This window comes from Colletes latitarsis, chromosome 7 (assembly GCF_051014445.1).
Source record: "Colletes latitarsis isolate SP2378_abdomen chromosome 7, iyColLati1, whole genome shotgun sequence".
Taxonomy (NCBI): domain Eukaryota; kingdom Metazoa; phylum Arthropoda; class Insecta; order Hymenoptera; family Colletidae; genus Colletes; species Colletes latitarsis.
In genome coordinates, this window is record NC_135140.1 from 13673444 (window position 1) to 13698227 (window position 24784).

A 24784-nucleotide genomic window follows, 5' to 3' on the forward strand; every position below is an offset into this window, starting at 1 on the left:
CTTAACGATATACGCCGATAACGGATTAATTGGGTTGGAACTGTTCTAGTGACAATCTTCAAACATAACTTTCTTGCAAAAGTTCTTTACTATGAAAAGAGGCACAGAAATTATATATTTACTAGTAATTGACAATTTATACACAATTTTGTATTAATTTTTCAATTCAGAAGTGTATAGTTTTAATTAATTATTATAGTCCATTTCGTGATACATGATTTGATACAATTAATACATCACAGATTGTAGCTTAAATTTGAGAAAGTGTATCAGAATTTTCGAGTACAATACTGTAAAATAGAAAATAATTTATCACTTTCTTCACTTATTTGTAGCCTGATATACCAATTCCTTCTTTAAGAAGAAAGTAGAACATTGCACACATATCAGTTTAAAAATGAATGTAACCTTGAAACGGAGTTACTTAAACTGTTTTCAAAGATCCTAGTCAAATCTGAATTTTACTCTTTTTTTTTTTTATTAATAGGTATAATATTTAGTTAATGTAACTAAAATATATTTTCATAATATCGCGTATACATACAAAAATAGATATTGAATTTTCCGGGATACATAACACGATGTTTGAAAATAAAAAACAATTAATTTATTATCAGTTTTGTAAATTTTCAAACTATTTATCCTTTCATCTTTTTGTATTTATTAAAGAAATACTCGTAATAAAACTTTATATATCATACTTATTCTGCAATAATTTGAAAATATACTCGCTTAATTAGCATAATTATTACTAGATATTTATGACAATTTTCACAGTTATTTCTCATTGCAGTTTAGTTCTTATTTATTGCACATATTTGTATAAAATATTAACAAAAACTGTTTAAATGTCTATCATATATAATATTGTGATAGGACAAGAGCAATTAATAAATTAAAATACTGGGTATGTTATGTATTATAGAAATGTATCACAAAATATATAACTGTTTAATTTGTAAATAGGTATTAAGACAGTGTACAACTGTCATTATTTAGTTACGAAAGATACACTTTTATATACAACAAACATTATAACATAGATGTTACTAAAGGAATATTACTAAAGTAGTCACTTACTTTATATGATGAAAGCAAGGATTAAAAGTAGTATCGTATAATGAGAATATTTAACATATAAATTTTTACGTTTTATATTGCTCTTGAAGCATATTACTTCTTTTTTTAACTAATTATATTAAGTTTGTCATGATACGATAATAATTGAAAAAGATGTGTATTTAAAATATACACGGTGTTGTACAATGTATGGCAGTCTCAAGAAATCAGAAACTTTTGTACAGATAAAATTTCTTATACAATGACAATACACCTTATCAAAATTTATTTTCAATCACCTATAGTTCCGTGTATTTTCGGTACTATATCGTAATTTACTATTACAGAAAGTATAATTTAAAGAATTATGTATACAATAATCAATACATGCATTTGATATTTCTCTATTTTCCTTGATCGTTAATAAAAATAAAGGTTTATACAAAAGAGACTAACTTGTAAAACCTCCTATATAATTAACGTATTAAAGTTTTAGAAGTCATAGCAGTGCCTTTTTAATTTGTACATTACTGTTTAGAAAATATTTGCAACATATCGTATTTATTATTATATATCAAGAATATATTTCTATCATCTTTTTCATTTACACAATTTTTTCTTAAAATATAATTGTTATGATTATGCAGGGTGTCCTAGATTTTAACAGCCATATTTTGCCAGGATATTCTTCAGGTCTAAACGGGAAAAATGCGTTACGTAAACACATATCGTTTAGAACTTTATTCTAATGTTATGATTTCTATCATAACTTCTGAATAAGACTCTAAACAAATTTTTTCCCCATTTAAATCGAAAGAATACACTGACGAAGTTCGGCCATCAAGATCTGGGATTCCTTGTGTATTGCGTCATAAATATTATTTAAATTATTCTTCTAAATTGCGAACTTTACATATATATATTCTTTTTGCTCCATAAATGTAAAATTTTACATTCAAAAATAGTACTTGATCTATGTAAATGTTTGTTTTATAAGAAGTTTTTTTTATATCATTCTAAAATGATACTTAATATCTTTAAATTTACATACATTTACGGCACTTGAGCAGTCTTTTCGAAGGATGCTAAATGTTATAGATTTTCAATTTTCTAATAATAAAAAAAAAAAAAAAAAAACTATATTAAAGAAACTCGTATGCATTGCATAGCTTTTACTTAAGAGCAAAGTATCAAGATGCATTAAAAAGCAATTTTATATAAACTACGACTTTCAATGATTTGTTTGGTATAATGCGTACAAGCACTTAAGAACTAGTTTAGTATCACTATTTAAAAATAGGAATGCATGACAAATTATCATACAGAACTCTTTATAAGATGAGATTCAATATTTTTAGCGGATGATTGTTAGTCTTTTTTCCATCTTTCTACTCTACTATTTTGTTCAAAAAATGATACTACGTCGATCGTTCCCCATATTGCATAAAAGCATAACTGGAAATCAAATTCATCAGTTCGAAATATCAAGCAGGTTCGTTAATCTTATCTCTCGAAAACTAATGAGATAATTAGTAACCAACACTAATAGTTATACTATCACGTATATAACTATTAATTTCATGTCATGTTTAAGTATACAATTATAACCGAAACATAAATAGACACATCTATGTTGAGAATGCTTCAAATTGAATCAAAGCTTTAAGGAAAATCTAGTGTACATATTCGTTATAAAGAATATCTCAATATGTAGTTTATAAATTTCATCTAATAAATAATCATTTTATCATGAAAAAAACAATGTTGGTTTTAATCCAATGCTAGAATTAAATTTCAGATCTTCGGCTTCTCGGGGAAAACTAAGAAATTATCAGTGGGTTCGTGAATTCGTTAAATAGCGAACGGATTACGACGAAAGTAACTATAATCGTGCTGCTTAAGAGAAGCAATTGTTCGATTAATAAGGAAAACACGCGAGCATTTCGATGTTACGTTATTTTGGTCGTTGAGCCTGAACGATATCGAAGTTCGGGACGACAGTTCGAGTTTTCCTTACCGATCAACCGAGATCGTGCGGGACGTACGTATGTAGGAGATTGATCATTCCGCACGCGGTGAGTTTGACCGTTAAAGTATCATGCATTCGCAGCACTGCTGCGTGAAGTATATACAATCCACGACACAGGAGTCGTCGTTGGGTTGGGCGACCGACTTTTTCGTTTCCGAATCGATTCCGTTCCTTTCGATTTTCGGTCGTGGCTCGGGCACCGGTAGAACGGTCTGCGCGATCGGCACCGCATTTTCGATCGTCTCCGTGTCGGTGGTACCACTGTTTAAAAGTTTGCTCATCACCGGAATAGTAGGTGCAGTCGGTGTGATTTTACCAGAACGAGCATCATCTGTTACGTCGTAATCTACCAGCGGCATAGAGGTCTGCAGCGGCGATGGAGATTCGCTGGTCATTATGACACTGAAAAGACAAAATGGCAAATTTGATTTCAATATTTACTTACTATTCGCTACGATCCACAGTGAGCCAGATTCGAAATTTAACGGTTCGTTAAATTCACAAAATCGAATAGGTTATGATGTTGATATTAAAAATCCAGTCGATCACGCAACCGAGAGATCATTTAAGAGATTTCTCAAACAGAAAAAATATTTCAATTAACGCGAATAAAAAAATATATACTTTCGTTCTTAATAAACAATGAGTTTGAAAGTCTGAACAGCTAAAATTCAATTTTGGCCCGTCGATCTAGGAACAGCAACTTTTAATGCGGCTATTTATGATAAAAAAAAGTAATAGGAAATACAGATGAACGATGCAGTTTGACGAATAGTGATTATTTCTCAGTGACCTTTTTTTGTTTAGGAATTCGGCAATTCAGTTGTTCCGGTGAAATACTTTTAATCGTATGCTTATATTGTACTTGAAAATTGTTCGCGAAATAGAATGTGATTTTTTAAAAACGGGTACCGTTTGTCTTGAAAAGTGATACTTCGTTTAACGAACATAGGAGGGTACAAGTCAAGACCGGTGCCATTTACGCTGGTAACGTTATACTGAAAAGCTTAAAAATGCAGTAGTAATAGCTTCTATAAGTTAAATTCAAGCTACAAGTCGGTCCGTTGATCTGGTCAACTGCTGTTCTGTTATTCAGGCTCGTCACGCAGTTGACCCTGGTCTCTTTGCTATTCAACTCAAGTTAGTTTACCCGTGCCTTCGTCGTAATGGACTTAACAAAAAATTACAATGTTTAAAGTACGTTAGATTTTTATATCCTTTCAACCGAATCGTGTCAAACGCCTTGCAATTTGCTGTTCATAGCTGTCTCGCGGCAGTACAATCATTACGGTGCAAAGGGTGAGTTGATGTAGGTCACTGTTGTCTAGTTACTCGGAGCATATTTAACAAAATAAAAAACGCAGAGTACATATTAACGAATATTTACTATTGAATTCGCCGACAACGAAAGTTTCGACACGTGTTCTTTGGGTTACGACGGTTTGTAACCGAATACGTTTTCGTTGGAATTCTCTCGAAGAACGTTACACGTGTTCTCGCTCTCTTTTTCTCTCTCTTTCCTTCTAAGTTCTCGGTAGAAAGTGTTAGGAAGAAGACATACCACCTAGCTTTCATACAAGGTTGCATTCTACTCATTTCTTCCGACGTCAGAGTGGAATAAAATGATATTTGCTTCGCCATTTCTCGGGGATTGCGGTTTTAATCGTTTTCGAACGATTATAATCGTGCCATCGTATTAAATTCGCTGGCTCGTGATTCGTCTTTCGAATCGTCTATCCTTTTCCATCGGAGCTGCGAATCGTACGCCGCCTTCGTCCTGTTTCGTTCGAAGTTCACACATCACTGATCACAGATTTTTGCATTTTACGTTTTGATACATCGCGCGGGCGAATGAAGATCGAACGTTTCTCTCCGGCGATATTTCGCTCGACAAACAATCGATACTTTAGATGTTTATCACCAATTGTCTAAATTTAGACGTCGCCGTTAAATGCGCGCGTAAAAACATATTCGCCCGGGAAAACCTTTCATGAAAAAGAAAAAAGATTCGCGTTAGTTGCTGCTACGATAAAGAAAAAAAAAAAAAAATGAACGCTTCTACAAAACAAGCGAATGGAACATAACGATACCTGCGATCTTTGAGCTGATCAAGACCAATAACGCGATAACAATTACTATCGATTAAAATACATGCATTGTTCATTGAAATCTACTTGATTGTGTGAAATTACAAGTGCGAGCATGCGTTCGTGTATCTGTGTATCGAAGGTACAGACTAAAATCATGGTATACCTACAATTGCATGCAATACAAGGTTCAAGTGTTGATAAAAAAAAAAGATTAATGCCAGGTTATAAAGTCTCGTTGAAAAAAAATCAGTACACGCGTTATTCTTTAATTTATGCTTGATGGAACTTTGTATTCGTATCTGTATATGTATGAGCGTTGCAATATAAACCGATTACATAAGATTAAAATAGCAGATGAAGCTCCGGTGATAATTTTCAACAAAATTGAAAATTTTGTCCCTTGTGTACATAACATTTGTCAAAATTTCGAAATTGTTGTTTTCGTATAGAACAAACGCTTTATCACGTTGTAAATTATTACTCGTCGCAACGTAAGTACCGTGCAAACGATCACCAGGAATAATTAAATACGTAATATCAAACTTTAGTTCTACTTACATTGACTTAATAACGGCTATAGTCACCTGAAGATTTTAATAGTCATTGTACAATGACAGTTTGCAAACTCAGTGTTTTAAATGAATTTAGAATTAATAATTAATTAATTTCCAACAAATTGAGAATTACAAATGAAATAATATAAGTGAAAGATTTTAGCAATTTTCAACAATATTCGATAACAAGTAAAAACAATTTTGTCATTCGACAACTACGCGTACCATTTGCGTAAAGTTTATTGTCGCGTGTTAAATTATATATTTATGTGATCACTTGTCACTGGCAACGTTCGTATTACAAAAATTGACGAAAATCGATATATCGTTTCTTTAAAATGCCAAATCGAAATGTATGCTCGCAGAGAAACAAACCACCAGAAGCTTGTGCAACGGTCGGCAATCGCCGTTCAACTGCTCGACATAACTCCTAAAACTACACTCCCAACTCGCGTGTACAGTTTTCACGTGGTCGTAGGAGCGGATCCACAGGGAAAGTCGCCCCTCTTTTAAAGTAAAATCGATCCGTACATGGAAACTCCATAAAATTCTTTGAATATTATCGTCTAGTCCAGTGATTCTTAACCTATGGTCCGTGGGCCCTAAAGTGATCGTAGTTAGATATCTGAGAGTCTACGAAATTTTTAATATTTATTTTCTACTAATTCGTAATTAAACATTATTTAATATTTAAGAACATAATTCTAAGAAACATTGCATAGAAAGAACCACTGGTATAGTCATAATGCAAAACATTAAACAACTATCGTAAACGATTCATCCACGGAAACTCATGCATAAAAAAAATCATAGCACAAAAGAGATTCATAATTAAGAAACTATTAAAACACGGTGGGATAATTTGTTTACTGAAATCTCTATTTATAAAAATTATACAAGCAAAGAAAAAACGTTCAGGAAAAGCTACAGCGATAGCATATATTTTATCGACTATTTTTTATGCAAATATTTGTACCTACATCATCATCTGTATTTAGATCTACATCTTATTTGAGAAATCGATACGCGATATGGCACAACAATATCTGTTAAGTAAAAGGATCTTATTGGGGGCAACTTAAAAAGAACGTTCATCGAATGAAAGTTTCACAAAACCGCAGGCGGGATCAGTATCACTTTTCAGAAATTGCATAAGCGAAAAATCTATTACCAGCATCGTAAATAATAAGGATTTATCTACGAATTCTGTGAATCCGAAGATGCGTACAAGGACCCGTGGTCGTGTCATGGCGAAACCGGTTTTTTTTATAGCAATACATGTTTGTATACTAGGGCCACACACAGTCACTCTTTGAATGAAATATTCCAAAGTCAAATCACAGCGTGTGTATTATACATTTAATACAGTGCAAACGAATTGTTAGCGCGCTAGAAAGCACGTAGTGCAATTAAATACGGATCGGTCCAGTGAATTTTCGTTATTGTAATTGAAAGCCACTTATCTCGTTGCTACAACGAAGGACATTTCACTTACTCGGTTAGTTTTATCATCGAGCTACTAATTGGGTACCAAATGCATACTCTTCGCTCTTTACTAAAATTACCACTCGAACATTGTCACACATTCTCTAAAGAAAAAAAAAAAAATAGCAAGACAAGAATAAAAATTATTTGTAAAGGAAAAGTTATCGTGAGACGTCTTCGCGATAAAAACGTCAGAATTCGTAAATGTTTCGGCAACGCAATTAAATCAGCAACGGTCGAGAGTACGAGTAACGAGAGAATTGAAACTCGCCGCGAAGAAGACAGGGGTGGGAAAAGAATGCTTAACCTCGAAATCTGCCAAATCGTCTTACTGAACTTACTCGTAGGAGCCACGCTGTGGCAATGGATTCTTAAAACGCATTATTCCGCGATCGACCAAGCAATTGTTAAAACGAACACCCTCGATTACGCTTGTTTATATTCACAAACGACTGGATACGAAATGAAAATTAGACAGCATCCCAACTCGAACGAACGACGGGCACGCAGCGCACGAAAGACTGGCAGGAGACAAGCATAGCGTATACCAAAGGGGGAGCAGGTGAGGAGAGACGAAGCTTGCCGGTCGAACAGCGGTCACCGATCAAATGATATGGTAACAAATATCATTAGTAATTTAACAATCAACATTACCATTCGAAGCAATCTCGCAATGTTGTACGACAACGTTGTACTATCAATAATAATAGATTCTAAAATCTTGTAATCTCGAATTTTATCATACTGTATACGAAAACGTCGATCATTCCCAAAAACATGCTCTAAACTTTCGAAATTTTATAAAGTTATTATCAAGAACGAATTATAAAAGAAGTTAATGCATCGTGCTACGCGCATAAGGAGCAGACAATAAAGCAAAGTCATTATGCAATAGAACCATAATAGCTTTATTAAACAAAGTTGTCCAGCATAGGGTATTAAAGTGTACGTAAGATACAGGCACGGTTTGTGTCGTGAAGTTCATGCACCTTTAAAGTAAAAAATAATTATAGCAGTCTCTTATTTTTCTTGTAAATAATAAAATTGGTTTCTCCTCGCTAAATGTTCAATGTTTCGTGCGAATTAGTTGTTAACAATATTAATCGAGCATTGCCAAAACGATTCGCTGCTAATGAAATTTAGTGGTGAAAACTATTTGCTTTACTATATGAATGCATATTGGCCTTAACCAATGCACCCTTCTTCTTGTTGCCGTACAACCTTCCCATTGCTTAATATATTGAGGACCGGATGTATTTTTACCACCACCACTGTACTCTGTTTTCTCTCAGTATATGTGGTTATGAAATTTCCCATTAGCAATTGATAACAGTTTCTATAAAATATTTACAATAAAATGTTACGATACAATGTGATAACTATATTTATACTTAGTCTATTTTCATCTGAGTAAATATTTGCTATCCGAGGTTATCGAAAACGTTATAATATTTTTAACAATTTTTCAAATTAGCATTTCGAAGTCCAGCGACTTACTAACAGTATTAGTGAAAATTACACTCGTAATGTTTGTTGAATTTAAAAATAAATACAACTTGTTATCTGACAATAAGCTATTGGTACGTTCCTCCATTGTATCGTATGTATTACTATTTCACTATTATCTGATATTTCCATTACAACTTTTGGATAAAGCTTTAAACGACATATGTTTACATAATATTTTTTTCTTATTCAGACCCAAAGAATACGCTGACAAAATTTGACCGTTAGGATTTGGGAAATCCTGTATATAGCTAAATGAATTCTATAAGCAAACAATGGTAATTTAAATAATACGATATATAAGAAGAAAATGTGACAAATAGCTCAATGTTTATACAAGCAGACAATAATTGGGTTAACTTCTCGTCTATTTGTAAATACGGTATCGTTACGCGTAATGTCATCGTTTTTGTGGGTGGTATTTAGACTTCATCGAAGCGCACGCTCTTCTTAGTTTGATTCACTCCATCCTTTAATACACACATAACCCACCTAACATGAAACCGGTTTTAAAGCAATATGGGCACAGAACAAAAAATAAAACCTTCCGTGCCAATGCTTTCCGAAAAGTCTTCCTACACAAATTACAAATAGCAGTTAGAACGTTTAGTAAACTTATTTAACAATTATAGAAGTTTAAATATTTATTACCATTTATTGGATACAATTTTTTAAATAATTAATTCATCTTTTATGTATCAGTTTGGAATAAAAACTTTCACGATATGATTTATAAAAAAACGCCATACATAAAATGTTATATGAGACATCAGTGGATCCTGAAACTGAATTTCCTGAAAATGTAAATATTTACGAACGAAATATTCATACACGACTTGCATCATTTTCATAACCATCGGTATATACATATAGTAAAATATATTTAGGGAATTACAAGTGCCTAAGATTTTTCTAAGATTAACTATAAATAAGAATATATTCAAGGATACGCAAAACTGATTTATCATCAACACGATAGGCATAATTTATTGCAAATACAATGATTTTCGACGCAGTGCCGTACAATTAATATTCGGCAGCTATTTTCATACAATATGACGAAATAAAATTAATGCTTGTAATATAAAATGTTATTCCAGAACGTCATACTTACTCAGCGCAGGTACATATTCATTACGTTTACCTTCAAAGATGAGATATTGAATTACATACTTCTTTACCTTCATGGAAGTTACATGATACCTCAAAGTGTCTGACATAAGATATTAAAATTCAATAGAGCGCGATAATGCCAAACACTGAACAGCACGTAGATTTTAGTAACTCGCTTTAGCGATCCATCGCTAGAAATCGTAGAACTGAGAAATTTCGAAGAAATATATTTCTATCTTTCGATTATTTCCAAGGTATCGTAAAGCGACCTGCTAACGCTGATACTTGTTGCGATCCAAGTTTCGATACAAGCAATGGGTTTAAGCTGTCGGCGGGCCACATAGACAGTAACACTAGTGATGGGTCTAAGCGAATAACTCATTCGACGTTGAGTTGTCACGCTATTTTCCAACATTACGGGAGCTATAGACTTAAACTCATTATGAAAACAACAATGTATGTATTAGCATTAGCGTATCGGCATTTGTTTCGAAGAATTCATTAGCATTCACAGGTTACACGCATGCTTGTCGAATGACAAAATATCTGCGTATTCAAACAAAAATGTGCGGAATGTTTTCCCTGCACTTTACAAGTTCTCGTAATTCCGTATATTTTTATTTGAACACGCAGGTATTTTAGTCTGTATATTCGAGCTGTAATCCCAAAGTTTCGATGAATTTGTAACAATACATTGTTGTTTTAACAATGGATTTCAGTGTATAGCTCACATACTGTTGGAAAATAGAGTGACAATTCAACGTCAAACGAGTTATTCGCTTAGATCCATTACTAGCGTCACTGTTTGCATGGTCTGCCAAGAACTTAAACCCATAGCTTGTATCGAAACTTGGATCGCAATAAGTATCAGCGTCAGTAGGCCGCAGAACACGTCTTTTATATAATCAAACGTTGAAATGATAATAAATAATGTATTAAAAATTTTTTTGTTCATTTAATGTTTCCAATTATTAACGATATTTTATTATTTCTTATAAGAAGCACGATAACGTAAATCGGTTTTTAAGATCGATCAATTTTTAAGGATTTCTGACATACCTGTTGGATGTGCCGGGAATTTCTTCTGTGTAAACATCAGCCCGCGTGGTAATCATCCCGTTCCTCATCGTGTCTTGGCTGTCACATGACAAAAAAGGAAGCTGTGTCAGCAACGGCAGCCGATGATCCTGAATGTTGGTCTGACGTCTTCGGAATTTCTCATTACATTCTTCTCGCGGCAACCTCCTCCTTGTTTCCTCTTATTAGATTATGCATATTGTCTCTTACTGCATGCTCGCCATTCAAGGTTTTTACATGCGTTCATTATCATCTTTCGACCTTACGGTCTTCAGTTTCTACTAGTATAACGTTTTGTAGAACTTTCCACTTTGTTCGATTCTATTTCATTGGAACACATAGTTCGAAATGTCAAGCCACGCGTAAGAACGATGCAAACGATTATAACAAGTTTCTTCACATGAACTGAGTATGTACATCTATTTAATCACTTGCACAAATAGTTCAAAACGAAAGAAGAAATTAATTTAATACATTGTTTGAGTAAGAGAAATAAATAAGAAATAAATTAACAGCGTGTCTTGTAACGAAATCTGCAAAACGAGGAACGTGTTTTTAATTATACCCCACGCGTTAATGTACAAGGATAATAATATGTGGAACAAATCTAACCCCTCCTTGCTCTTCGATGGTTCATGAGCAACTGCGGACCAGTTAATGACAAGCGTCACTCCACGGAACTCACATTATATGAGTCACATAATGAGTTGCAACAACGTCTTTTGAACTCGCCACGAGAGGGCTATGAATTCAGTCATTTCTCGCAAGTTCTTCAATAATAGTTAATATGGTACCTTTAAACATCAGAATATTTCATAAAATACATGTTAACGAATTAATGGCAAACTCTGTACGATTTATTAACAAAACCAGCCGACAGATTATGGACGAAATCAGAAATTTCTTTTTTTCTTCCCTGCATCAATCATAATTTTTAATCGCTACAGAACAAACACACGGCTGACCTCTTTTGTATCATACATGAAATTATCTAAAGGTTAATAAACGATACTTCCTTTTCTGTCTCGAGAAACCAACATAAAAAATAAAACTTAGAAGAAGAATTATCGAGAAACCAACGCACAAAATTCGAAATTCGTGTACTATACGTATATTTCCTGCAAAGAAATGTCGTTTTATAAACGAACCTTTCATGAGAATAAACATGTATTAAAGTAAAAGAGTATATTTTAGATTCATTACCTTTAATATATTCTTGTTTAGAACGTATAAACGTTTAAAAGGTTTATGATGTTAAGTAATGTTTCATTTGAAACATAGAAAATCAATTAGTATTATATTTTACATTTTTTTACGAAAGTTACAAAGTATGTGTATACAAGAACGTTATTTTTATCACTTGCTGCGCATGCGTTAAGAATTTCACGATACCTTCGTTCTTTCTTGTAATTGTGTCGTTTGTGGCGTAGGAGCCGCTTTCATTTGCGTCTTTTGATTGGATTTAAGTTTTGCAAGTTACATTCTATCTCGCGGTTTTTTTTATGTTCAAGTAATTATTAGTAGTAGTACAGCGTCGTAGTAAAAGAAGAGTGAAACTGAAGAGAGGTTGAATATGGGTCGCTACAGGAGGTAAGCCGTGTATGATATGGATGCGCGAGGGTATATGTATCAATATGTCCAAAGTGCTCAGTATTACAACCATATATACATAGAAGAAATTCTATCAAATTACCATTGTCTGTAATAGAATACAAATAATCATATAGGGATAAAAAGTTATTAGAAAATATGATCTTAAGAGACTTTTGCCAATTTCTCAGTAACTCATTTCACATAACCTTCCACACTTCCTTGATTTAAGCTCAATCAGATTTTTGTATATCGTTTCACGAATTAGTAAAAGTAATGTAAATAATAAATGTTTTTCAGATCTGATTTAGAAATAGAACTATAATTTTGTATCATTGGTGTATTTAATTCAAATCGTCGTAGACTTCGTGAATATTTAATAGCAATATGTACGATCAGAATAAAAGAATGAAACTACTTCTGATATTATGGAAAGAAATGTATTGTACTATCACAATAAAATATAGATTTACATAGAAATAATTATATTGTGGTATAATTTATTTTAGTCGTAGTCGTGATAGAGATAGGAGACGTAGATCTCGCTCTAGATCTCGTAGCAGATCACCAAGAGAGAGAAGAAGTTGGGGAGGTAGCGGGGGTCGGGATCGAGGCGGTGGCAGGAATAGTCGTGGGCAACCTGGAGCAAATTTAAGAAAGCCTCGGTGGGATCTAAGTCGATTAGAGCCTTTTAAAAAAGACTTTTATGTACCGCATGAAGCAGTTCAAAATCGAGATCCACGTATAGTTGAACAGTATAGAAGTGAAAAAGAAATTACTCTGAAAGGAAAAAATATACCTAATCCTGTATTTACATTTGAAGAAACAGGGTTTCCTGACTATGTTCTTAAAGAAATTAAGTAAGTATTTTTCAAGTAATAAACTCCTTCGTGTTCTAAGTGCACTAAATGTACCAATTATAAAGTGCATTTACTTTACAACAATGATGTCAGAATTTATTTTTAAACCCAGAACAAGTATCCAGTATGTGATGATACTATACATAGTCAAGAATAATGTCACAACTTAAAATTTGCTTATTCTGGAAAACTAAACTTCCACTAATCAAGTAAGAATGGAATTAAAATTGTGTTCACATTCTTAATGTTGTTTAACGTAGAATATTACATGTTGTTTCACATGTAAACTAAAAGAAATACAAAGTTTAAAGGGAAATTAGTTTAGACAATTTAATTATACTGTTTTGATGGACACTATTGATTCTTCTTTCTTATTTCTTTCTTTTTTAAATTCATATGAACAAATTACATGTTACTTTTTACTTAAGTTGTTTGCAAAATAATAAAGGGCGAATTACTATAAATATTCAAATCAAAGTAATAAATCAAAAGATGTGGCCTATTTGGTCTAATACATTTTCAAAAGACTTGAGTATCACTCGAGTTACGCGGTTAATTGGTTCCGCGTAAGTCGAGCATTGCCGCAATTTTTTTCCGCGTAACTCGAGGGATACCTGTATTACTATTCAATAATAGTTTAATTAACCTCACTTTTAACTAGTACAATTTAAAATCAAATAACATTGTTGTTTGTCATTTTCAGACGACAAGGTTTTACAGAACCTACATCAATACAAGCACAAGGTTGGCCAATTGCTTTAAGTGGAAGAGATATGGTTGGAATTGCGTCAACCGGTTCTGGAAAAACATTGTCTTATATATTGCCTGCAATTGTTCACATTAATAGTCAACCTAAATTAGGTAGAAAAGATGGACCTATTGCATTAGTATTAGCTCCTACTCGAGAACTTGCACAACAAATTCAGCAAGTTGCTGATGATTTTGGTCATTCATCAGGCATCAGAAACACTTGCCTGTATGGTGGAGCACCAAAAGGTGCACAAGCCAGAGATTTAGATGGTGGTGTAGAGATAGTTATAGCTACACCTGGTAGATTATTAGATTTTCTTGAATCGGGCCGTACAAATTTAAAAAGGTGTACCTATTTGGTACTAGATGAAGCAGACAGAATGTTAGATATGGGGTTTGAACCTCAAATTAGAAAAATTATTGAGCAAATTAGGCCAGATAGGCAGACATTAATGTGGTCTGCCACATGGCCTAAAGAAGTAAAAAATTTAGCTGAAGATTTTTTAAAGGATTATGCTCAAATTAATGTTGGATCTTTACAATTAGCGGCAAATCATAATATATTACAAATCATCGATGTATGCCAAGATTATGAGAAAGAAAACAAGTAAGTTTTGTTTAGTATCTCGTCCCGTCCCGATCCGATATTTTCGGGATCCCGCACACCCCTGCTTATCACATTTCTAATTAATTTTTATTTGTACTTATAGATTAAGTACACTCCTGAAAGAAATAATGGCAGAAAGTGAAAACAAAACAATAGTATTTATCGAAACAAAACGCAGAGTAGATGAAATAACTAGAAAAATGAAGAGAGATGGTTGGCCAGCTGTTTGTATACACGGTGACAAGACACAGCAAGAAAGGGATTGGGTTTTACAAGGTAAATATTTGAGGTTATGGATCGATCTTTAATTTAACGGTTTGTTATGTTTGCTAATCGAAAGGTAATATTAATTTTTCAGATTTTAGATCAGGAAAAGCGCCAATTCTTGTTGCAACAGATGTAGCTGCTCGTGGTCTTGGTAAGTAAGAGACTGTAACTATAACCTAATAAAATTATAAGACTAAGCATCACTGATCATTTTCCTCTGGTATGGAAAATGAACCACTCTAAATCACATTATTTCTACAAATCTTATTTGAGCTTAATAATTACTGCTATATACAAGACATCTTGTTCTGTCAAAATGTATGATTATGATAATAGTAACCAAAATGGATTGTATCATAATATTACAATTTAAATGATTATTTACTAACCAAAATGCATATTTTAATTAGCAACTAACCTATACTGTTTTTTTATAACGTTAGTACATACTTAGTAATGGATTGTTCTTGCATAATATTTATACAAATAATTCAAGTATATATTTAGTCAGAACAGGATTTCATTGTGTATACACTGATCTAGACTTGGACCACTTTATGTGCCAAAAGGGTATACATAATTAATTTAGAGGAAGTAAACAGATAACCTATTGCAAAGTATATATATACATATATATGTCATACGAATATAACATTAAGAACTGTCTACTTTTTTACGTTTCTGATATCTTAAAATACTTCTACTGAATAGCGGCAGTTCGTTAAAGATTGCATTCAGGTGTAACACAAACATATAATAAAGTAGTTTCTTTAGTCTTAAATGATATAATTCAGAGTCTTAATGTTAATCAAAGCGTCATTGTTGTAAAAATTTGTCTTGAAAAAGTAAACAATTTCTTGTACTACACAATTTTCTAAATGCATAACGTGGTTCATTCAGCATTTCTAATATTTGTGTTTATTTGCTTCCTCACATTTTACTAAAGGTATTAGTTTTTAAACAATACGTTAAAATAAAACTCATAAAAATGAATTTAATCTTGTATAACGTGTGATCGGCAAGCACTATAGCTATCAATGTGATAAATTAAAAAAAAAAAAAAAAAAAAGAAATAGTTCATCTGTTTAAATAAAACTGTAAACTGAATCTAAAAGTCACGATGAGTTCCGGTGATAACATCAGGCCTTATTTATTTATTTATTTTTGTCTCTTCATTTTTTTCAATCAAAGAAGCAAATGATTCATAGTTACACTCGTGAAAGTTCTAATGTAAGCATTAACTCGACTGGTTAAATGTTATGCGCTTGCCGAAACTTATAAGATGAACGAAAGTTTTTTAAACGTATTTTTTCCTATGAACTCAACCTTACGTGGTTGCCAGAAATCAATTAGACAGTTCAGAAAAAAAGCAAAACAAAAAAAAAACTGTAATACAAAAATTCATATTGAACACAGGAGATAACGAGGTAAACATATACCTAACGCGGTTGGATCTTTGTTTGTATTGCAGAGGCACATTGCGCGCAGGCCCACGCCGGGTAATGCAAAGCAAATTGGGGGTGCCCGCCGCCTGTTTGTTCGGTGGTGCACTGGTTTGCATTGTCTGCGCTGGCTGCGACGCGTGCCTCTATACGTCAATTCCGTGAAGGGCCAGTCCGGGCCTAATCGGGGTCTACTTTACCTCCTACATACTGGATATCAGTTCTACGCTACGCTGTACGCCATCTGGGCTGGCCAAGTTGTTGCCAGAATAGAATCCCCTGCGCTGGCCGCTCAAGCTAATCAGACCCAACAACGGTCCAATGAGGCGGTGGCATGGTAGCTGATGCCAGAGCCTCTAGTGTGCCCTGTAGCAACAGAATGGCGGAGGCTGTAGCTGGAGCGAGCGCAAACAGCCAGGCCCTGCCCGTACGTTGCTAGCGACACTCACCCACTGCCTAATTTTAGTATAAAAGTAATCTTAAATTAATTGCTATATATTATATATGTGTATATCTATATATAGCTATATGTACATATACATATATATACATATACTCAGAGTCACTCAGAAAACAGGCACTTTGACCGTATATGACATTATTCTTCGCCGAAATCTAAGATGTTTATTGATTCAGCTGAAATGTTTGCTAAAAATTTAAATTTTAAATTTAAAAGCTAGAATTTTTAAATGGTTTTGTGTCGTTTTTGTACGGAATTGGCAACCAAATAACCACTGCTCGTTTAATGATACCAATGCAATACATAATTATAGCACCACATCAATTTTTTAATGTTTTAGACTTTCGAGTAGGAATTGAAAAAAATTCGTAACTTTTAAAAATTTGTGATGTAATATATCATATTCTTTTCGAGATTTATTTAGAACATGAATATTTTCTTTAGAACAGGTACGAGTATTTAACTTGGATACACAATGGATTTCAGAATCAATTTGTTACCGTAGAAGTTTTGGCTAAATATTTTTTTTTTTTTTATTAATAATCGTGCAACATTTTGTTTAATCAAAATACATCTCAGATTTAAACAAAATGTGTATAGTCTGGATGCATTTTTCTAGGTGACTTTGTATATACACTTTTTATATAAACATATATAGCAAGGTGTTTCGTAACATGTGGCGAAACGGAAGATGCGAGAAATTCCTTAGTCAAGAATAAGTTGATTCTTGATACTGTCCTGCGATCATTATTTATCAACTTTTTGTTGCATGGTAGAATTCTCAAATACATGTTTAAAATTTTATTTCATCTCTTATGTATACATAGGGTACGTAAATTTGTCAAAAATTTGAGAAGTTGTTGATTAATGGTCACTAAAAATTACCAAGAGTTCTCTTGTTTTTAACTTAAGAATTTTTAACGTTTTGAGCAGGCCGTATTTTACGAGACACTGTATGTGTATGTATGTGTATATTTCTATACATGTACACATGTATCACTTTTGTTTCCACTTGAATTTACATTTCCTTTATCCTTTCACATCCTTTATGATAACTGTATCAATACATATTTACACCATACTAACTATTATACCAAATAAGGTTTTTTGTACAGCAATCCTGGTTTCATTTTCTTTAAATATTACTCTCTAACCTATTTTTCATTATTTATTAAGAAGTGTAAAAATTGCTACATTCGATTTGTATCTTCTTAGCGGTAAATTAAACTAATCTTGTGAAAAAGAATGCAAAACATTTTAAAAGGAAAAGCATTATTAATGCAATAATATTTTTAGTTAGAAAAGGGATCCAGGATTGTTTTCTATGCAAAAATTTATCTTTATTTCAGAACCTTATACTTTTGTCTAAACGCTCTCTAAAGAAATAGATTCATTTTCCTTTATTTTTAAACATCATGCCTTTAGTACAATATAATCAAAGAGATTTTATTAAAAAGAATGTTAAATTTTTCGCAGACTCTAAATAACCTTTTACGTTCGTATCCGCTTAAACTATGTATGTTCGTCTAAACACGTTCTTAGTTAGAGTTGTAGATAAATCCTTATAGTGGAATCTTTTGGAGAGCGTATAACACAAACATTTAATTTAAAATACGTGATTGATATTTAATACAATATTTTATATACACCTTGCCATACTACTATTTTAACCAATGTCTGTCCTCGAGACGGATGCTTCCAGAAACTAACAGGTAATGCATATGCTTTATTTCAGACGTTGAAGACGTCAAGTTTGTTATCAATTTTGACTATCCCTCCTGTTCGGAGGATTACGTTCATCGAATTGGTCGAACAGGTCGTCGGCAAAAAACTGGTACAGCATACACCTTTTTTACACCGAATAATTCTAATAAGGCTAATGACCTAATCCAGGTATTAAAAGAAGCGAATCAAGTTATAAACCCAAAATTACTGGAGCTTGCCGATAATAAAGGTGGCGGATATGGGAGGCACAGAGGTACCTACGTATTTTGTTTTATACGCAAAGTCTAATTTATGTAACTCATAACCGAATACCTTGAGCTCGATACGGTAGTATGAATTATTATAAAAAAGGAATCGGATTACATGCCGTGTAATCAGGAATCAAATATATTTAGGCGGAAGAAATCGATGGCGACCCCGAGGTGGTCGCAACGGAAAGGATCGTAGTTACTCAAGAAGCAGAAGCCGAAGTCATAGTAGGGAACACAATGGTCGTGGGAACCGCAGAAGCTACAGTCGAAGTTATTCTCGAAGTCGTAGCCCTGTTAGCAATCGTACAGGTAAGTGACGGTACGTTTGTACCGTTGAGTTGGTTTGAAGTAAGTTGGTTTAAAGTAATATTGGAATTTTTAGTAATGTAATTTTGTTATATGATCATTTACATCGATGCTCGTCGAAGGATAATCGTATACGGTCGTTTGTGATATTTTGCATAAATTAAATTTGCTCTTACAATGTCGTTAATATCACTGGTTTGGAATTATTCGACACGAAGCAGGAGAAGCGCTATCGCGCCGCGTGTTATATAAAAAAAAACTATGTGTTTGGTTCTAGAAGTTATCGGTAAGAGTTATTGGAGCAGTGAAAGATGATCTTCCAACAGCGGTTAAGGACCAAGTTATTATACAAATCATGTCTTTTTTATGTCTCTTTTAAAGTACACTCAATACACGTTATACAAATTGTAATATTGGTGTTCCATTAACGTGAACGTTAAACACGATGAAGTATGTACAATTCTTGTGCATTATAGTTAATTATTTTAACACTGTAAGATTAAGGGTTTCCAGCGCGAGCGTACATTTAATTTCTTAAATGTTATTGAATAACAAATTTATTTGACTACAGCGTTGTGGATCGTTGCGTGTTAATTTCGAGAAATAGTTTACGAATATATTAGTTGATCTGTAAAATCAAAAGTATAATTTTTAAACAAGAACTTCCCGATTTAAATGCAAAGTCTGCAGTGTCTCGTATCCAATGTTCCGCGATATTTCTACATTCATAGAATTTTGCTTTAGTTATACTAAGCTTCGATATCATAAATATAGCGTAAGCGTGCCGGATGTTATATTTACATACAGTATCACGTACATATTTTATAATGACATTGCAATGTTCGATAACACGAATTAAGTTCTTCTAAGTGGCCGTGTGAATGTAGTTAGGAGATAAATCACCTAAAATCTACACGAAGTTTTAAAAAAAAAAAAATGTCTCGTTATTTGTAGCTTACAGTAACACGTAGACGTCTAGAGTTTACTAGTAATTAATTCGTACACGTATTCAAGCATTTAAAACTAATGGAATAATGTACAGTATTTAACAGAAATGTAATAAATAAATTTATTAACTATTTACAAAATTTGTATATCAATTTTGTACTTGTCCTTGTATTTTTATCCCTCCTCTTGTTTTACTTTTTCGTTATTATTTTACAAAGACTGTGAAAGTATAAATAACAGTAGTTTACCTACCCATTATCCGTTGGTATATTTTAATCTTTAAACATATTAATTATTAAGTCACGTATACAATCGTTAAATAATATCAATTCGATTGGTGATGATTTGATTAATTATCGTTCTCTAAAATAGTGGTTATTATAATTGAATGTCAAGAGACTTCAGATTACTACGAATATCGGAATCATCCAAACATTCCCTACCTACTCAACGTCAAAGTGTTTATCGAATCACCCCTTTATCAGCTTAGCGTCAAGTGACTGGGATTCCAATCGAATTGAAATTGTATAGAATACTACCAACAATGTTTAACTTTTTCACGTAGATGTACGTATTCACACAGCAGTATATAATTTATCTTCAGGGATTATATTGCTTCTTATGATATTAAATAGACGTGACGTATTAGAGGGACAATGACATTCCTTTTCCCTTCGAAATATTATCGTACAAGATCCATAATTGGTCTAAAAAAAAAATACAGTAGGTCGCTGACTAGTTAGGAGACCGCGTAGCATCTCGAGATTTTATCTTAAAAAATTATATTGCTTCTTTTTCTAATATTCGATAGACGTATCAAAACCGCGAAATTATATTCTTTTCCCCTTTTTTGACACTGCCACGTCCACGAAGACGAGATCTTGTTTTCAGGCAATTGGAAACCAGCATACCCACGATTTGATATAGAATTTATTTTTCTCCTGTGTTGATTTATTTTCTAATCTTGTTGATTAATTTTTTTTTTTTTTAGGTCCTCTGTAAAAAGTCATGTCACACGTGGGTCTGTGTTTCGTTCGAAACGTACTGTTATTTGGTTTACGAGAAAACAAAGAACGCGCATCGTCTCAAGATCGTTCGAGGCGCGGTGCACGTGGTGTCTTTCATGATTAGCAAGATTGTTTGGCGATACGAATCGACAAACATGAAACGAACGCCAATGTCTGGACCGATCCGGAGACCGGAGGCCGGATCCCACGGGGCACCAATCGTAAGAAAAAACTAGCGTTACGATATCCGAGCGAAAAGCAGCAAAGATTTATGAATGAAGTGTAATACAGGTGGATGGGTCGATAGAGCAGCCCCCCGCAGGATCGCACGGCAAGGGCGTAGTAATCGATAGAGTGAGGGTGAGAAGGTATAGAAGCCAGCCAGAGGCAGACGAAGAGCGCCAGTGCCTGTGGAGGGCTGAGTCCATTCAGTAGAAGCGGCAAGGCTGCTATTGATTGCGTGGGTGGTTCAGAGGAGATAAGTTACCCCCACTTCTGGTCATTCAGCAGCCGCACTGCCGTGACACGGGGGTTGGCGGAATGGAAGGGGCCTTGAAAAACGAGGGGAAAGGGACGAGGTGGAGGGGCGGCAGCCCGATTACTGAAATTCCGTGGGTGGTTAACGAGAGAGGGGGTGGCTTCAATCCCTGTCGTCGATTATACACACGAGTGCAGGCACTTTGTTCCAAAATTGATACGTCCAAAACGGTTTTTCGAAAATGTATCATTAAAATAACCATTTTCGTTTATATCGCGTCGTTCGTTACGCGCTACGTAATCGTAGCCAAGGTGTTTGCTCGGCTTAAAACCACTTCGCAACCGTGGAACGAGATATCTCGCGACGTAGTAACAGCGGGTCGAAAGATTATTCGCTCGGTCGAGGATGCGAAATAAATTAAATGACGGCAACGAGGGGCTTTTCTCTTTTTAAATTCTTTTCTTTAAAATGAATTGCAACGACTAAAATACATCTACGAATTTCGATAGGTATTCGCGATTGTTGCTTAACCGAGGAAGGTGGGTCGACTCTGACCCGTGTTTTCTCTTTGTTATCGGACGATTCACATGTTTATATCAACGACATCGAGTCGAGGACTCGGATTCTAAAAACTGTCCCCTCTAGATCACGAGGGCTAGAATGAACCGAGATGAAAGAGATTTTTAGGTGGAATATCGAGTATCGAAATATGTAGCGTTTCCGGTATTATGTGTGCACACGTAATACTAATACATATGGTACGAAACACGAATAATGACGAATGTTTACAATAGAATTTGATAATTTTTTTGGAACAAACATGTTTCATTTGTCAACTTAGTCGCCTATGAGGCAGGATGCAAAAAGACTTCATAGAGTAAATTGAACAATTTTGCAGCCACAATGGTAGACAATTGAGCTGACGCACTGTTGAGGTAAAAGAATCTTTCGTCAAGCGTGGATTTTTTAAATAATTTCTAGAGCAGTGACCTCAAACAGTGACCACAAACCCTTCTAATCGAAGGTGCAGGTTCGCCCAAAATGTCTTATCAAGCTTAATTTTGATCTCCCTAACAATTGCAAATCACGGTACTTGATCGATTCGATTAAACGTCAGGTGCAAAGTTACAGATCCATCTGACTGAAACTTGGTGTGTAGTCCGCCAACAGTTGCCAGCAGCAAAAAATAACCTCGACCCGTGACGTCGCCTCTTAGCTTTCCATGGATTAATCGAACGGTTCACGTTTGGTTGCGAACCCCGTAAAGTCAATTTGCCAAACACTTTATCATTTCAATAATTCGTTACCATGGTAAAGCAAAGAAACAAATATGGTATAAGTTAGATTATATTTCCATTGGGGGAAAAAGGAAAGATCTATAAGAGAGATTGAAAGTGTTAAAAAATAAAAAATAGAATTAGAAAAGTTAAAAGGTACCATCTTCCCCAAAATTTTCCTGCAAAAAGCGTTAGATTGATCGATACCTCGCGCATAGTCGGTTAAATGATGCATTTATCAGAACCAGGTCAACGATCATTTACTGGCACGAAAACGTATTCGGCGTCTCTTAATTAAGATCGCTCTTGAACGAGTCGTTTTCCTATTTATATTCTCGACAACGCTAAGAGAAAACAAAGTTCGACGCAGGGTTTCAACGGTACTGGGAACTTCGGTGACGCAGCTATGCCTCGGTTAGGCTGAGGACGCCAGGCTACAACGATTTTAAGTTCCAGAGAGAAATTTGTTGCGCAGGCGGACCGGAACTGACAATAAGCGTAAGGTCGTCTATGCTCTGCCGCCCTAGTTACGTCGTCACGTTTGACCCTCGCCCAGCGAACTCCGGGTCCGCTTAGACCCATCGAATACCATCGTAAAGTCGAAAGTTTGTACGTTTTTATTCTAAATCGATTACTACTTTATCGTTTTTACAAAAGGCGGTTTAATTTAATCAATTACATAATTTCCAATTAGTCTCCATTACTTTCTTCCCCGGTTCCACGAGTTTCTTAATACCGCGCTCGTAAAACGTTTGCGTTTTCGACGAGAAATATTCTCGAAGGGTGGTTTTAACTTATTTATAAGTTTAGAGTCTTTTTCCGTTCAGATAATTCTGTAACGATCCAATTTAATTCCTTCATCTTCTTTTCCTTTCTATCGACGAGATAATTTAAAATAAATTATTCTCTTGTTACTAGAAAATACCCGTTTTTCAACGTGCACGACGATTTGTTTCAGGTATGGTTCCTCGTCGTTGCTGATTCGTGATTCAAAATGGCGAGTGTGCAACAGTTAGCAGAAGAACGTGGTATTGGTAAATCAATGATTACTTGTATAAAGAGCAACGAACGAACGATAGAAAATTATCTAAAGAATGCAGAGAATGTATTATAGATTCTGTCGATGATATTTTCAAAAATATTATAGAAAAAACTTCGAGCCAAAAAGAAAACGAATGAAATTAATGGTGACACGATTCAGATCACGATATATTTATAAATAATAATATAATAATAAAGAGAAAAGAATAAATTGCGTGAAAGTATTTATAAACGTATTTGTCACACGTTGTCTATCATTTTTATCAGCAACTAATGGACTGTCGATCATTATGTGGAATGCTACATTGAAAATATTGGCTCGCTCAGTATATTTTATTCGTACATAATTGCAAGCATGTGCTACAATAAATATGATTGTTACAAACGAAGTAATGACGAACGTGTTAAATAGAAAAAAAGTGAATAATAAATAATATAGGAAGAGAAGAACGAGAGAGTTATCGTTAATAGTATTCAACAATTAATTGATTGTACTTTGCAAGCGTTTAGTATAACATACATAATTGCACGACGAAACCGATTATGTAAAACAAAATCAGGAAACGCTGAATAGAAGAGTGGCGGAAATTCAACGAACGTAATCGGTATTGTGGAACGAAATTGACATGCCTAACAGTACCATCGAACAATATCATATTTACGACACCCTATAGATCCACCGAGCTACTGACGCAAGGGTTACATTCTTCCTCCACGATGTTAGGAGCATTTCCAATGTCGAGTGTAAATCGAGGCACTGAACGAAAGGAGAACAAGACGATCGAGCATAGGCGTGCGACTGAATTTCACAAGCACGATTTAATTGCCACGATCTATCTACACCCTCCTCTCACCACTCAAC

At 34.1% G+C, this 24784-nt stretch overlaps 2 protein-coding genes across 16 annotated transcripts; one reads left to right on the forward strand and one right to left on the reverse strand.

The window, feature by feature from the left end:
- Nucleotides 1–69: 69 nt before the first annotated feature.
- On the reverse strand, nucleotides 70–12012 carry LOC143344029 (uncharacterized). Of its 13 annotated transcripts, none has more exons than XM_076769573.1 (5): nucleotides 10896–11847; nucleotides 9375–9517; nucleotides 8416–9298; nucleotides 4650–5073; nucleotides 70–3490 (listed from the first exon to the last, which is right to left on the reverse strand). In XM_076769573.1, exons 4-5 carry the CDS (start codon nucleotides 4727–4729, stop codon nucleotides 3148–3150), a joined length of 423 nt encoding a protein of 140 aa, XP_076625688.1. In that variant the 5' UTR covers nucleotides 4730–5073; nucleotides 8416–9298; nucleotides 9375–9517; nucleotides 10896–11847; the 3' UTR covers nucleotides 70–3147. The 13 variants fall into 13 exon arrangements, 11 of the variants coding, with proteins under 11 accessions (XP_076625688.1, XP_076625687.1, XP_076625695.1 ...); XM_076769572.1 differs by having other exon boundaries at nucleotides 8383–9298; XM_076769580.1 differs by lacking the exon at nucleotides 4650–5073 and having other exon boundaries at nucleotides 7559–9298; nucleotides 10896–11849.
- Nucleotides 12013–12333: 321 nt separating this feature from the next.
- On the forward strand, nucleotides 12334–20230 carry LOC143344027 (putative ATP-dependent RNA helicase DDX17). Of its 3 annotated transcripts, XM_076769567.1 has the most exons (8): nucleotides 12334–12503; nucleotides 13013–13363; nucleotides 14067–14720; nucleotides 14824–14996; nucleotides 15079–15138; nucleotides 18625–18867; nucleotides 19010–19174; nucleotides 19449–20230. In XM_076769567.1, exons 1-8 carry the CDS (start codon nucleotides 12487–12489, stop codon nucleotides 19484–19486), a joined length of 1701 nt encoding a protein of 566 aa, XP_076625682.1. In that variant the 5' UTR covers nucleotides 12334–12486; the 3' UTR covers nucleotides 19487–20230. The 3 variants fall into 3 exon arrangements, 1 of the variants encoding a protein (XP_076625682.1); XR_013080043.1 differs by lacking the exons at nucleotides 19010–19174; nucleotides 19449–20230 and adding an exon at nucleotides 16459–16856 and having other exon boundaries at nucleotides 18625–18765; XR_013080044.1 differs by lacking the exons at nucleotides 19010–19174; nucleotides 19449–20230 and adding an exon at nucleotides 16459–16902 and having other exon boundaries at nucleotides 18625–18761.
- The last annotated feature ends 4554 nt before the right edge of the window (nucleotides 20231–24784 follow it).